We start from the raw sequence: 17,056 nt of genomic DNA, 5'->3' as shown, positions 1-17,056 counted from the left end.
ATTTTTTCTTACGTACTCTACGTCTCTCTCTTACGTACACTTTTCCGTAATTTTAATGACAAATAAATTATTCTAGTGCTATTCTTATTCAATGTTTAGACTCTACAGTTTCGATTCCATCCACGAAAATACAAAATTCGTATCTCTTGAAATTTAAAAATTTTATTGTATTTTGTTGCAATACCTTGCGTTATCACTGATATGCTTAAGTATGTAAGTAAGATATCTATTACTTCCCAGATTAAAATAACATACAGGCTTGGTACAGATTAAAACCTTCGAAAAACAATGGGGTTATTATTAATTATCCAATATTTTACTGAATATTAATTTCCAGAAATTAACAAGCCTCTTTGTTGGAAGTCGATGAGCAACATCAATTCACCTGAGCTTCAAATCCATATTTCACTCTAGTTGATCAATTTTCATAGTAATAAATAAAATAATAATAATATAACAATAATAATAAGTAATATTAATAATAGTAAACAATTTAATAATAATAATGAATAATTTGCTAGATGTTTTCCAGATAAATTGCTTAAGGATTGTTCTGGGTACCCGGCTAACTGACCGTATTTCAAACAATAGGCTGTACGAAAAATGCGGTTTAATACTGCTTTCTAGGGATATAATGAAAGAAAGGTTGATGTGGCTAGGCCACGTTGTGCAGATGAAGGATGGCAGATTGCCGAAGATTGTTCTTTTCGGCCAACCGTCTAAGGCTAAATGGAAAGCAGGTAGTCCTCATCTGGGGTGGGAGGACATCATAAAGAAAGATTTAAAGGAAATAGGAACTTCGTGGGAGGGTATAATAATGGAGGCTTTGAATAGAGGGGGATGGAGAAGAAGCGTGCGTGGCTGTGTTGGCCTCAGGCGGCTTGGTGCAGCGGTGAGTTGTTAGTAGTAGTAGTAATGAATAATAATATAATAAAGAACATAGTAATAATTAAAAAATAACAACTGTAACGTATATACATCTAATTGATGTAATATATAATAAATAAAATAATAATAATATACGAATAATAATGAATACTATTAATAAATAATTTAATAACAATAATGAATAATTTAATAATAATAGTGAATAATAACATAATAAAGAACATAGTAATAATTAAAAAATAACAACTGTATCGTATGTACATCTAATTGATTTCTGACAGAAAAATAGCATTTATTTGACATTCTAAAACATCCTCTATGTCCACTTTAAAGTTTTTAATGTCAACTCTTAAGAACAAAATGCCATCCATCGCCCATGATTTTTTTATTGTACTTATTGTCAAGTCTCCAATATGTCAAAAGTCATTGACACTATAAACAAATTTCGGAACAAAAATAAAATTAAAAAAATAATAATAACTGTCAAATAGTTTAACTATTCGAAAAAAAAAGTTTAAACTGTAAACTAACAATTATACAAACAAGTCATCATATACATTTTTGGAACAATCTTAGTATAAACATTAAGAAAGCTAATAAAGTTAGCTTCTTCAATTTTAATTAATTAAGTATCTATCGTTTTTTAAGATAAGACAATATTTACTCCTAAGAATGAACTACATCGAGCGCTGCCGGTTCGAAGTCACATTTTTGAATTCAATTCAACACGGAAATGAACTGTTAAAAACAGACTATAAAGTTAAAAGGAGGAAGAAAAATATAAACATAAAGTCGAGAAATATAAAAATGTAAAGTCGAGAATGGAAAAACGACACAAGAAATTGTGATTGCTAAACGCAGTTCTTAGTGTTTACACTAAGATTGGTCCAAAAATGTATATGATGACTTGTTTTCATAATTAATAGTTTACAGTTTAAACTTTTGTTGTTTTTTTTTTCAAATAGTTAAGCTACTCGACATTTAAATTATACCTTCAATATTATGCATAAGGTTAAAAGAAAGCTGATCAGAGACAAGATTGTTAACGACGCGCATATGCAGACTGTAGAATGAAACCCTCTTATTATAAATTCAGTTTCCTTTTTTTTATGGTTTTGTAATTTTGTACTGCCCAGTTTAAACCTATTTTTCTCTGTTTAATTGTAATTTATGCTAACTTCTTTTAGCATAATATCCCCCCTTGATAGAGCCTTGAAAATTCTATTTAAATCCATCCCTAAATTTTATCGAACTACCAAAGCTGTGACATTTAACATCGATAACTTGCGAAATTTTTGTCCAGGAGGAAGGAAGCTTGAAAACGACATGTTGTTGCCAATAAAATACTAAATAGACTTCCAAATCTTACACAATTTTATATATTCTTCAGGGAAGGGGGGGGGGGCTTCCTCCGTATCTTCCTCGGATCATAGATTTCCTTTAACAATTTATTACAATAAAAAATATAATTATTTCTTTCTGTATACATAGACACAAAAAAGTATTATATCTGATAAACGACAAAAAAAACTACTGTCAATGGAGTCAGGACATCAACTAAGAGAATTCTTGGTAGATACCATAGTAGCCGGGCAAGAATTTAGAACGAAGCTTTAATGTTTGGGGTTTTATTGGCAAACACAACTTGAAAGGACAAATGACAACACAGTCATGGCATCATCTAAAGAAGATTACAACCTTTACTCTTATCCTTACAATTATTTTACGCTTATGTGCCTTCTGGATGAAGCTTTAGTTTTGTTTTCACTTTAAACTAATTTTTGCTTTAGATTGAGCCCAACTTCTTTTCATTTCTTATCCCCATCTTTACTTCGGCATTTTAACCTTCTAATATTTTTTCCTCCACGCTTTACTTTCGAGCGTGCACAAGGTTAGAAACCTCCAAGTAAACACTGCCTAAACATATAGCCAGCCAAAGCAAGCGTAATTTACTGACCATTTAAACAAGCTAAAAGGTCAGGATTTTATATAGATTCAGCAAAAGCACTTTTACAATTCCTACAAGTTAGGTAGCACTGCAGTGCGACAAAGTTAGCAAATTTGACAGATAGCTCTTCTTTCGGTCTGAAAATTTCTCCTAAAGTTCAACCATTTCCTTTATGTTCTTATTTTATTAGCACTAATTCATTAGTGATAGCCAAAAATCTAAATTGCTTTCCTGTCAAGATTAAAAAGGTTTTCGTTTCAAATTGTGTATATATACACATATATATATATATATATATATATATATATATATATATATATATATATATATATATATATATTATATATATATATATATATATATATATATATATATATATATATATATATATATATATATATATATGTGTATATATACACAATTTGACAACCTTTAATCTTGACAGAAACAATTTAGATTCATTTGAATATATATATATATATATATATATATATATATATATATATATATATATATATATATATATATATATATATATATATATATATATATATATATATATATATATATATATATAGATATATATAGATATATAGATATATATATATATATATATATATATATATATATATATATATATATATATATATATATATATATATATATATATATATATATATATATATATATATATATATATATATATATATATATATATATATATATATATATATATATATATATATATATATATATATATATATATATATATATATATATATATATATATGTATAGGGAGAGGTAGATACAGATTTAAAAGAAATTAAAATCGACAAGGTTTCTGCAATGTGTGAAGAACAAAGTATTTTGCAATATCAAATTTGCATAGAAGTCTGGGAGCCTAAAAATGCTGAAAAATTAGAAGAGGAGAAATTAGGTCTTAGGACTTCCCTTTGTTATACTTAATCTGGCACACAGACGGTGGGAATAATTAAATAATTTTCCTATTGTATAACAAAATAAAAGTGAAGATTGGGTCAACAAATAGTAAAAAGAAAGGAAGCAAAAGACAAACCACATCTCGCACAGAGGTCTGCTCCACCAAATTTCTTAGGTCCAGTGGGCTTTGGAGCCGGAGGACCAAGCAACGGAGCTACATGGGCTTGAGCCAAATGAGAGACGTTGCTTCGCACAGGTCCATTCTAGGAGAAAAATAGACAGTGTCAATTCAGCAAACAATAGAATATATCAAAGATCGCATCTGTAAACCAAACCTACGGATGGGGGTGTTGGGATATATTATGGGAGCGTAAAAATAGAAAGGGGCGAATAGTCAGATATGCCTGTGGATGCGGCAAAACAATGGACAGGCAAAATTTCATTAAAAATCTGAATCATAAAAAGTGCAAAAGAAATAGGTGATGAAATTTTATTTAACAAAGGAGTCAAATATACTTAAAACAAAATTAATGGAAGGAATTGAGAAAAACTTTTTCAAAGAGATCCTGTTTATTTTAATACAAACATGAAATGTTCTCTCCCCCTTCCTTCTCTCTAAGTCTCTCTCTCTCTCTCTCTTCTCTTCTCTCTCTCTCTCTCTCTCTCTCTCTCTCTCTCTCTCTCTCTCTCTCTCTCTCTCTCTCTCTCTCTCTCTCTCTCTCTCTCTCTCTCTCTCTCTCTCTCTCTCTCTCTCTCTCTCTCTCTCTCTCTCTCTCTCTCTCTCTCTCTCTCTCTCGACGCGGTGTTATTAGCAGGAGTTACAAACTTTTTAATTATAGTTGGTACAGTTGATTTGACAAAATCAAGTACTCAGCAACAGGAATTCTAGCAAAAAAATCCCAAGAAAGGATATTATAGTTTCATTTTAAATTAACTTAGTATAACTACACTTCTTGTCTGTTAAACATAGGAAAATACTCATCCTTGGTCTAAAATAGAGCGAGAATTTTGAGAAACAAAATATTTTGGACTTTAGCCATAAAGTAGAGGTCAAAGAGACATTACAAAAAAAGCGAAAAAAAAACGAAAAAAAACCTCAGACAAAAATTTGACGTAAGTTAGCTTTATGAAAAATATGTATTCATGAAAGAAAAACAAAAAATTCCTGCAGATTAGAACGTACAACATAAACCTTCTCGATCCTACCCCTTTCAGTTCGTTCTTTTCAACCTACTTTTAAAAAGCAGAATATTCTTGTAGCTATACTCAAGCGTACTAGAGAACATTTTTTATATTTATTGAGTGAAGAAAATTACTTTACTTCAACTATGCTGTCATCCTAATTCAAAGAGCCGTATCTCAACTTACTTACGGTTAAGACTTGAGAGGCACATGGCTGTTTATCTGTGATCAGATTGTGATTAACATCTGAGCCAGATGTGCACTAACCTTGACTTTTTGAAAGCTTCAATGGGCGTGCACTAGCTAAGCTGTACTCGTCTGTTACACCATCTTAAGTTTTGTATCCCCTCTTTGGAATTGCAAGAGTGCAACTGATAAGCAGAGAGTAAGATCTGTATTTTGGAAATATCCCTAATTCCTTCTGAAGCTACTTTCTTAACAAAGAGATACTACCCTGCTACATGGATTTGATGTGCCCAACTCCCTAGATGTTATCGAGAGCCAAGATGCTGTAGCCGGAAAAACACTTTTGTACCCTCGGATCAAATAGATTATTAGTACGGTGGGTTCAGAATCTATTAATTTTTGAAGAAAAAACAGAAGCTTTTGGCTATGGCCGTATACATGAGAGGGGCACCTAGTTTTAATCCCCTCCTCATTTTTTTCCGATTTGTACAAAAGTAACGAAAATAAATATAAAATAAATTTAATACATGCCCATGTGAAGATTTTTTTTGTATCCCCTCCCCCCGAACAATAAAGGGTTCTGAGTTTAAGAAGGTTGGCTACAAATCTGAACTTGACGAATAAAATTACATAGCACCTTTTAAATAACCACAGCCAATTTGATAAAGACATACCTTAATTTTGGAAGTAATCTAAGTTTTTCTTTACTAAAATATTGCCAAGTTAATATTTAGCAGTGTACAAACAATATTTATTCTTTTATTGAGTATTCATGGAGATCACTGGCGGATCCAGGAGTGCAAGGGAGCCCTGCGCCCCCCCCCCCCTGAGATTTTTCTGGCACCCTCTCCCTGCTTTTTTTTACTTATTTTAGAATAAATTTTTCAATTTGGTCAATTATTGGCACCTTTGTCACATTGCTCCCCCCCCAAGATTTTGCTCTAGATCCGCCCCTGATGGGGATCGATTTCTTTCATTTCAACATGGATAGAACTGCAAACACGGAAAAAAGGACGCTTATTTAACGTTTGGAATGGTGATACAGCACATCTACACATCACATTAGTACACAAGACTATACCCAGGTGGTCAAGAAGGCTATTACATTGATTATCACCGAAAAATTCAAAACTTACAAATAACACGCAAGTTCCAGCTGTATAATAAGATTATTCCATAATTGGCCCCCTTCCGAGTCGAAATTTTATGTAAAAGTATAATATCATGTATTCAAATATCAATCTCAGGTAGAAGGCGGCATTAACTTTCTTACTGAGAATAAAAAATAGTTCTACAATATGCAGTTTTTATAAGAGGTTGTTAGAAATCTAGAGCTTTACAACCACGTCATAGATAAATAGGGCAAAGGTCAAATTTTTCCTAGAAATAGAAATTAGTTACGTAGAAAACTTTCAATTAAAAACTGACCTTTTGACCTCTTGTAAAGCATGATTGATACGCTTGACTTTGTTGAATCTTTTTCCGCAACATGGAAGCACGGATATCTGGTTTTGCAAATATTTGAAGAAGAAGCGGAGGAGAAACCGTAAAAATATGACAAAACTAATTTTAACAGAGAGTAAACACGATTTTTATATTTTCTTCCCTCCTTTTGTTTTGCTTTCTATCTTATTAGCCAGCAAGATATGTGTATAGCCTAGGGTTAGCTAATAAATATAATTTTCTGAAATTAAACAAGCAAGAATTCTTGAACCTTGAACTGATATTGTAGCAAGTTTGGACGGGGAAACAGCACCAAGATTGTCAATTTTTATATTCGCTTTAAATTTACATATTCTAAATTGTATCAAAGTCACCCTCCCCCAAAATGCCTGGTTACAGCCCTATGACAAGCACTACTAATTTCAGTAACACTGCAGTTAATCCCCTATTCTGAATGAAGCTAAATACATTCTTAGATCACACTGGCTATACATGACAAATGTCGTCCTCAATGCCAAACAAAAAAGAAAAAGAAAAAAACGAAAATCTAACCTTTCGAAGTTTACCCGACAAAGACAGAACAGACACTCCAGACAGAACTAGACAGAACTTGTCAGGTAAACTTCGAAAGGTTAGATTTTCGTTTTTTTTTCTTTTTTGTTCGGCACTGAGGAAGATTTGGCAGAGTTCCTTGTCAAAATATTTGCTCATTTCTCTTTTCTTCGTGATTTTACACTGGCTGATTAAATCCTCGTTTTTTCCCCTTTTTATTTGATTTTTTGTTTCGTTATCTTCTTTCCTCTCTGAGTTTCATTTGAATGAAGCTCAATAATGACAAGATTATTACTGCATAACATTCATCAAATTCTGTTTATTGAATCTTAAGGGTCACTTCCAGTTTAACTGTATCCCATTCCCCCCCCTCGTAATGTCCTGATAACGCTTTAGGCAGTAACATCAATGTTTGGGGTGACTGGGAATCTGCCCCCCTAGATTTAGAAAACACGTTTTTGTGGGATATTTTCATTGAAAATGCCTTTTTTGTGGTATTTTCGTTGAAAGAATTCAAGAAGGGACCAATAAACATATATTTTTGTGAATGTAATGAAGCAATACTTTAGTTATTGTTGTGCTTAGTTGATAAGTGACGACAAAATTGCGTTGTTTTTAATCTTTTTATGCTTGGTTTTCATTTCTGGCAATCAAGAACATTCATAAGGGGGGAGGGGATCTAGGAATTCGGAGCTCCGAAAGAAGGAACAATTGGCTGCACACTCTATTGTGACGAATATCCGCGATATTTACTTGTCTTCCTTTTTTTACGTCAACGGGGAAATTAGGAGGAGGTAAATGTCCATTAAAAGAAATAAATAGAAGAAAATAGAAACTCTTGTGCGACTTCCCAGTCTTAGGACAATTATTTTTATTTCACGTGAAGCAGTGCCAGTTTCTGTTAAACACTCCTTAATCATTTTTAAACATTACCTTATATCCGGTTCCATCGTCCATGCTAAGAACTCCAGCGCCTCCCCCATATCCATAGCCTTTAGGTCCAAACTTCTTTGAGTAGCAAGACCTGCAGTAAAGTTCATCATCGTGTTCTGCGGCTGTTGTACTGTCAAGCATCTTTCGGCAAGCAGCTGTGTAGGAAAGAACAATTAAGAAAGTTTAATAAAAAGCTTAAACCAACAAAATAAAAACAACCAAATTTTCTGGAAAATTAGGATAAGTTTAAAGCCCCAATTTTTTTTTTAATTTCTAGGCACTTCTTATTTAAATTATCTAATAAAATTTGTTGCTCATTATTACACCTCCAAAAAAAGACCAGTTCTATTGCTGGCCCCTGCCCTGTAAAAACTACGTACGGGCCTAATTCTGATCGCCTATCAGAAGACGCAGTCCCTGTTGAATAACCCGCGCTTAAAAGGCAGTCCGCACTTAAAAAGCTTATGGAAAGGAAATCAAACTGTTCACGTTTGTGATCATTAGCAAATACTACCCATAGGCTCCGAATTTGAGGTGGGGGGGATATATCAGCCATACAAGTATGCTGAGAAAGGGGAAGGTATTTAGGAATGTGCCACGATAATTTTATGGTTGCCTGAAGATCTTTTATAATTCCCTACAAGTCGTCTTTATTCTTTGCCTCCGAATAATATTGGGCTCCTTCAAAAATATTTATGTATACAAGGCTGGGCAAAATGGCCATATCCAGAATCCAAACAGTCCTTTGACCCTAGTCTTCTAAATCTGTGACCTTACATCAGTTTCCTCAGAATACAGGTCCCTCAGCAATTTTTTCATCTCGAAATTTTTATTTTGCAAATTTGCTACATTTTGTCGAACATTTTGTTGAGCTCAGAAAATAGAACTTGTAGAAAAGGAGTAACGAAAAAAATTTACAGGACTTATTATGAATTTAATAGCCTAAACAAACAATTATAAAAAATAGATATAAATCTATTTTGAAAAATTATAAGGGAAATCCAGATTTAAAAATATTAAGTTATGATTTTTCTTTTTTAACAACTTTCGTCCTTAATGTCTATTATATTGACTTAAAAAATCCTTTATAAAGTAAGTAAGAAGACGTACTAGTAATAACCTCTTATATATGAAAAAATGAAGCGTATTTGAAATAATATCTGGTTTTCAATGTGGATACATTTTACTTTATATCCTACTGGTACATTTTTTTGCTCTGGAAGATTTAAAAGAAAGTCCAATGCAGATTGACATTGTTTGGTCTTCTGAAAACAGGAAATCATATCAGCTTTCGAAAACTTGAGTTCTTCAGTGGATTTTCAATTGTCAATTCTTATATTTTGCAAATTTGCTACGTAAAAACACACCACCGTAGAATAACATCGGATCCTTATAGAATTCTAAATTATCCATTCCAATTTCCCATTATCTGAGCAAAAATTTCTATATATTTTACACATTCTTGAGAAATAATACTAGAAATTCCCATTTCAACACACTAATCTTCCCTTCTCATTTCTTTAAAACACTTCCGATTTTCATTCCAATAGTCCTTAAGTTGAATAATGCTATGAAAATAAGCAAGAAAACGAAAACTGTTCTGTATGTGAAATTGAAGCATAAACTTGAAAATAATTTCCAAAATCATCACAGCATATTTATTTCCTTGAATTCCTAAGGGAACTTCTTTTCTGGTGTAAGCAAGCTTTGTAACATTTTCTTTTTTTGCAACATGGATAGACACATATTGACCTTCTGAAAAATGGAAGTTAAATTGGTTCTTCCAAAAGAGGATTATTAGATTTCCAGGGAGTTAGATTGCCCGCTTCAAAACCCCAAATCCCAATTTTTCAGGATTTTTTTTTAAGTTTTTGACGCCTCTAGCATTTTTTTTCCAACTTAGTACAAGGAAACATTTCAGGAGTGTTCAATAACCAGAGTAAGTCCTAAAAAATTATAATATAAGAAATCAGAACAGAGACTATGACATTAGCCTACATAACCTACATCATTAGCCTACATCATAGTTTTCAGTCTACGTAGTCATCAGTGCAACTGTTTAGTGAGCACAAAACTTACGTGTGTACCAGCGTTGCCAACGCGGTTACATATCCTTCCCTCCTCTTTGCTTTTTGTACCATTTATAGTGCAAATTAGAGGTCCTGGTACAATGCGGTACATCTGGAAAATTGTTTGGTAAAATCAAAATTTTCGGTATATGTTGATTTTACTTGCTCCTTTTGACTCGGATATCTGTTCAAGTTTTAGTTCATCGAAAATTTGCTCCTTGTGTCGGCAAAATTTTAACGTTTCGACTGTACAAATTTAGTCGGAACATTGGTACAGTTTATTTCAAAGCACTGGCAACACTGGTATGCAGTTGTCAAATTCCACTGCAAACGGCAAACGCGAAACATAATGTTTTGAGGTTTGTTTTTCATGTGAGAGATAGTCACTCATATTATTTGGCAATTGTAACCCACAGGCCACAGTTGTTGCAACACTTCCCGACACATTTGCACCAGAGGCTCCATATTTTGCACCGTGCCCCTTTTTGGAAGAGTTCAATTCCTATTTGTACAATTACACAAATTTTCAAATGATAATAGCTTTTGATGAACACTTTAAAATTGAAACATTTTGTATGTTTAGTATCACCATAAATAATAGATTTCGTCGCATATATTGTAATCAAAGCTTCGTTTTATCGTACAGAGTTTCGGTTTTCAAACAGTTCGTGGTAACGGACTGTAAGTATGGAGCGACTTGACTCAATAGTACCCGAAACTCTAAAAAACGAAATTTTGATACCAATCAAAATTACATCGAAAAAATTACTTATTATGCTGATCCCAAATATAAAAGATTCATCAAGTTTAGTGTTACCCATCAAGAGTTACAATCCTGAGAAAATTTGCCAGTTTTATTTATTTTTTTTTTAACTGGGGAGAAAACAGCTCCCAAAAGTCAAGGAATCTTAATGAAAATCACATCATCAGATTCAGCTAATGTAGAATTTTCAAGCTCCTATATAGAAAAATGTGGAATTTTGCATTTTGTGCCAGAAGAAAGAACACGGATACGTGTTTATTTGTTGCTATTTTTAATTATTTTTTTCCCACGGGTGATCAATCGAAATAATGATCATAGAATATCGGGAGAGAGTGCATTCGAACGGAAATGTTATAGCGCCCCTTTTAAGAAACCAAAATGACTGGAAGGCAGCTAGCCCCCCTTTTCCCCAGTTATCCAATCAAAATTTTGAGATAGCCATTTTGTTCAGTACAGTTGAAAGATCCAATAGCTATGTCTTTAGGGGTAAAATGGCCCCCAACAGTCCGAGACGAGAGGCTTGTAAATTATGAAATTTGCCCATTGTTGCCGTATAGGGAATTGCTATTGGGAAGTATACAGACATTTTTCAGGGTGAAGGGAGATTTTCTTGGGGTGGGCTTCCACAGGCTTCCACATTTCCTTGGGGTGAGTTTTCCAGGAGAAATTTTACACTGGAAGGATTCCTATACGAAATTCTTTTTAATTGGCTTACTTTCTCTTTGCCAACTCAACTTACCCGTGGAGATGTTCCAGGTGAATTATTCAGGGGCTATTTCAGCGTGTTTGGATTTTTGGAAAAAATTTCCCTGGAAGAGGAGAATTCTGGAGTGATCGATAAAAAAATCGATTAAATACGATTAAAATCGATTAAAATCGATTAAAAAATAGTCTTTTTCAAATGAAAATATACTAAGGAAAATTTTTCAGGCTAAACCATCAGCGATAAATTTTACGAGAGGGGGATTCTCAGCGAGGATGGAACTGACTGGAGAGAATTTTACGGGGGGCGTATTTCACGTAGAAGATAATTTCCATGGATGGGTTTCCCATGAGGGGAGGTATAGTTCATAGAGGGTGAGCCAGATTTACCGGCATTATTTGAAAAACAATCAGAAATAAAAAAACTAGCTTTTTAAGTGAAAGTAAGGAGCAACATTAAAACTCAAAACGAACAGAAATTATTCCGTATATGAAGGGGTTGCTCCTTCCTCGATACCTTGTTCCTTGCGCTAAAGTTTGACTGGTTGTCCCAATTTTTCAAGAGCGGGTACTGAAACACAGAGGCCGTTTAATTAGAACAGCAAGCTTTTTTTTAAAGTGCTAAAAGCTTTACAGTTTGTGGTAACGAACTGTAAGTAAGGAGCGATTAAAGAGCTCAAATGAATCAAATTAGTTAAATAAAGCTTTACAATAAAAGTGTATATCTACCGTTTATTTTGTATGGACTACGTGTGTCTTTAGGGACGAATTCGCCACCGCGCGGTACTACTGCCTCTGAAACTGAGAGACTTCATTTGGAGACTTTCGATAATTTAAATTGATTGACAGTTCCAGAGTTTTCACTCTACAACGTTTTGACCTTTTTAGGTCAAAATCGTTGTTCTGTACTACAAAATGACAAAAAACGCTACTTTGCTATGACAATAAATTACTGATAAGAAAAAGAGAACTAGAACTTTCAATTCCCGCCCAAATGATTCTTATCCCTATGTTTTCTGACCAATGGTTCGATACAATCACACCTGCGGGAAAAAATAATAATAAAACGCATCGGTGATCATTCTTTTCTAAAAATACTGCAAGATTTAACGTTTTTGTAGATAGGGGCTTGAAACTGATATTCTCTCTGTAATATTCTAATTTTGACAGTTCAGTTTCCATTCCGGGAATTTCTCTAACACTAGTACTCTTATCCGTGGCGTAGCTAGGGGGAAAGGGGGTAAAATTGTTCCCAAGCGCATTATCTGTTGGGGGCCATTTAGATGTGCTTCATGAAAGATAGTCCAAGCGACGTTCTGAGAGGGGGGAGGCAAATCTGGCATTGCCTATGGACACTGACTGAACAACCTACCCGTGCCTCTGATAGGCGACAAGGAAGGGAGCAGCAGTTTAACACATAACATGTTTAAAACTATTTGTATAAATTTCAAAGAAAATTATATGTTCACACTATCGTTAAGGTATTAGTCCTACTTTCGTAGTTGAAACACTGAAAATAAAATAAAAAAATTATAATTTAGACTGATAGCTATTATTCAACTAGGGCATGACATCGTAAGTGTACCACGAAAGAAAAGAATAACAGAAATGAAGACTTACCACAATTGAAACAAAGTTTATGCCACGACTTTCCAAGTGCTATTTTTTCTTCTGCAAAATATACGTTTTTGTCACATCTGGCACAGATCCCCGGCATTTTTAGATCTACAAATTGAATAGACAACTGAAAAACCAAATAACCTATGGCCTTTGCAACAATTAATACAAAGCATGAACTCAAGTAATTGTACAACAGAGTCAAAATGAAACAAAATTGAGCATCCAATATGGCCGTGCAAAATTAGACAATTGGATACATTTAAATTATGTATACTACCACTAACGACAATTTAGGTCACGTCACATCAGCTATTTTCTTCTTACTGATTTAATGAATTTCAAATTAAGATAGTTGAAAAGTAAATAGATAGTATCTTCTTCCTTTCTTATGCACGTAGCTCATAGAGACAGTAAATGAAACTGACAATGGCGTGTCACTGGGCCACAAAATAATGATGAGAGTTTTCTTTTTATGAAATTATGAACTCTGAAAGCGTAACTTGATTAGCAAATACGTAGCTCTACACAGATCCACTTGACTCTAGTTTGCTCCCAAAGATCATAAATTCAAATTACAACTGCAAAGACACCTTACAATTACAAGGCTCTCAGTTTTGTAACATGGAGGTTATAAACAGACATAAAATCAGACCTAAACAGACATAATGTGCTCTTCAACCAATTGGAGAGCGTACGAGTGTACAAGATACACTAGCATCAAGGCGGTACCCAGAGGGGGGGGGTTCAGATTTTGCCTCCCCCCCCCAAAAAAAGAGAAATTTTTGCCCGACTCGCAAAAACGCAACAAAATCCGTATAAACAAATCCTTGATGCTTTTTTAAGTTTTTTTTTTGTAAAACGCCCCCGAAAAATCCTGGATGCACCATTGACTAGTATCTTTGCCTGAATAAAAATCATTGTTTTTTTATAACTACAGTATTTTCGATTTGTGTGACAGGAAGACTCATAAAGAAAAAAAAATCTTTATTACATAAGGGTATTACAAATTAGTAATTATTTTGTGAAAAACTTCTGTTGATTCTGCCCCCTACTTAGGCGTTCTAGAACCTACTGAATTTCTTCTGTTAATTCTGAAATGTCTATATTTTCCATTATGTACCAAATACCATTAATCTCAAACAAATATAAGTTGAATGGTAAAACTCTAAATGGTTCATCCCGGCAACCTCAGCTGACGGTAAAGAAGGAAATATGAAAGACTGTTTTATTGACCAATGATAATGGAATATTAAAATATATTACATCTGTGTGTTTATTTTAGTCTGCCCATGTTGCGGTGGCCTCCGACACCCCTCAGGCCCAGCATTTCTTTGTTTATTGTGTTTTTGTTTGTATATTTTTTGCTTAGCTAAATTTTTTTGTTATTATTATGATCACGACGAAACGTATAATTTTATTCATGTACTCAACTTTACAAGCTCTGCTTATTGTTGGGGCTTAATGCTTTTAGTAGTTTTAAGTGAATCAAATAAAACAGTTGCAAACAGGATAAGCCACTGGCGGATCCAGGGGGGCGGGGTGGACCCCACTCCCCCAAGATCTTTCTGGCACCCTCTTTCCCTGTTTTTTTTCTTTTTTCGCTCTTTTTAGAATAAATTTCTCAATTTGGTCAATTACTGGCACCTATGTCACATTACCCCCCCCCCCCCCAAGATTTTGCTCTAGATACGCCTCTGGGATGAGCTTAAACTGTTCAGCGACCATCTCCACAGCTTCAACAAACGAAATGGGTAGTTTTGAACCAGATAAAAGGCCTTTTCCATCGTCTAAACAAAAACGGCTAGCAAACAATTTTCCCAACCATTATCTGGGTTGTCCATTATGCCACCGTTGTCCAAAAGATATCGTTAGAGAATTTGTCTAACAAATCAAATCATTGAGTACGTTGCAGCTTCGACTAAAAGTTAATAATATTTGATAAAAACTTAATTATCCGTTCCAGGAGAGAGTGAATTGACTACTGGAAGGATGGAAAATAAGTTAATATTAAATTTTGTATTCAATTCTTGTTCTTGTGTATAGGGTCAACTCGCATTGTTAGTGCATTAACCTCTGAACAATCACCATCAGAATGGTAAAAATGGAAGTAAATGACCGAATTTATGAGAATTAATGAGAAGTAAGGCATTAGCGAATATTTTTTTTTATTTTACTCATTACTCATACTTTGATGACCAATAGTAAGGCTTGATAAAGCCTTACTTAATAGTAAATAAATCGTTCCAGGTTCACAGTCTTTTCGTATTAAACTTGAAGTAAATATTTATAAAATACTACTACTACTACTAACAGCTCACCGCAGCACCAAGCCGCCTGAGGCCAACCAAGCTACGCACGCTCCTCCGCCACCCCAATCTATTCAAAGCCTCCCTTTTTACATCCGCCCGCAAAGTTCCCATTTCCTTTAAATCTTTCTTTATGAAATCTCTTTATTTATAAAGAGATTTTATATCTTTATTTCTTTATGAATCTTTCTATATAGCCTATTGTTTGAAACACGGTCAGTCAGCCGGGTACCCAGAACAATCCTTAAGCAATTTCTCTGGAAAACATCTAGAAAATCTTCGTCTGCTTTTCGGAGCGCCAATGCTTTAGAGCCATATTTGACCACTGTCATTACTGTAGCTTCCAATATTCCAATTTTGTTTTGTAGACATATCTTTCTATTCTTCCAGACTTTTTTTAACTGTGAAAAAACACCCTGAGCCTTGGCTATTCTATTTTTAACATCTTCACTGCTCCCACCATCTTTACTAATAATACTACCAAGGTAAGTGAATCTGTCGACCTGATCAATCTTTTCATTACACAACATCAGCTTTTCTTCTTCACTTATTCCCAGCCATAGTGACTTAGTCTTCCTAATATTAATTTTCAAACAAATTCTAGCACACTGAACTCGCAAAACCTCTAAAACCTCATTCATTTTGCTCACACTTTCATCTAGGATGCTTAAATCATCAGCATAATCCAAGTCCAGGAGACTTTTTCCTACCCATTTGATTCCGTGGTCTCCCATTGCCTTTCCTGTGCTCCTTAAAACAAAGTCCATCAAAATAATCCATATAAAGGGGGATAGAACACGACCCTGCTTCATTCCTGATTTAATAAAAAAACCAGCTGCTAACCTCATTTCCTAAAAAAAAAGTTTTTTTAACTGCAAGTAAGGAGCGACATTAAAACTTAAAACGAACTGAAACTATTCCGTATAGGAAAGGGGCTGTCCCATCCTCAACGCCTCGCTCTTTACGCTAAAGTTTTCTGTTGTTTTAAAAAGAGTTGTGAGAAAGAGTCAAACTTTAGCGTAAAGAGCGAGGCGTTGAGGAGGGGATAGCCCCTTTCATATACGGAATAATTTCTGTTCGTTTTAAGTTTTAATGTCGCTCCTTACTTTCAGTTAAAAAAAAGGTGTTTTTATTTCATTTCTGAACGTTTCTTAATTAATGCAGGTTTTGAGTTTGGCTCACCGTACATGAATAATTAAAACGAAAATTGCATATTAATTTTACATTTTTTGTTTTTGGCTAAATGGCTTTTTCGAAATTTTGATGGGACGATTTTGAGAAAGGGGGGCGGAGGAGGGGGCCTAGTTGCCCTTCATTTTTTTAATTACTTAAAAAGGACACTAGAACTTTTAAATTTATTTACGAACGTTCGACGCTTCCTTCATAGCAACGTCCCTTCCCCCATGAAAACTTCCTCCGTGGAAAGATCCCACGTAGCTCCCAACCCCCTTCCCCCCCCACCACCAGAAAAATACCCCCTGAAAACGTCTGTATACTTCCCAATATCCAGTACTATATGTAACC

The 17,056-nt window shown here is 34.0% G+C and overlaps 1 protein-coding gene across 4 annotated transcripts in view; it reads right to left on the bottom strand.

Moving 5' to 3' along the window:
• LOC148955565 (cysteine and glycine-rich protein 1-like) overlaps positions 1-17,056 on the bottom strand; it is a 121,666-nt gene that overhangs the window by 65,891 nt on the left and 38,719 nt on the right. For all 4 annotated transcript variants that reach the window (XM_089102859.1, XM_089102851.1, XM_089102868.1 and 1 more), the window contains exons 2-4: positions 13,227-13,331; positions 8,073-8,227; positions 3,913-4,039 (exon numbers count right to left, since the gene is read on the bottom strand). In XM_089102859.1, the coding sequence (XP_088958985.1) occupies positions 3,913-4,039; positions 8,073-8,227; positions 13,227-13,323 (379 nt within the window). In that variant the 5' untranslated portion in view covers positions 13,324-13,331. The remainder of the gene's footprint in view (positions 1-3,912; positions 4,040-8,072; positions 8,228-13,226; positions 13,332-17,056) is intronic.

This window comes from Artemia sp. Qi Xiang Cuo, chromosome 2, assembly GCF_049724085.1.
Source record: "Artemia sp. Qi Xiang Cuo chromosome 2, ASM4972408v1, whole genome shotgun sequence".
NCBI lineage: Eukaryota > Metazoa > Arthropoda > Branchiopoda > Anostraca > Artemiidae > Artemia > Artemia sp. Qi Xiang Cuo.
This window is presented reverse-complemented; position numbering and strand designations above follow the sequence as displayed.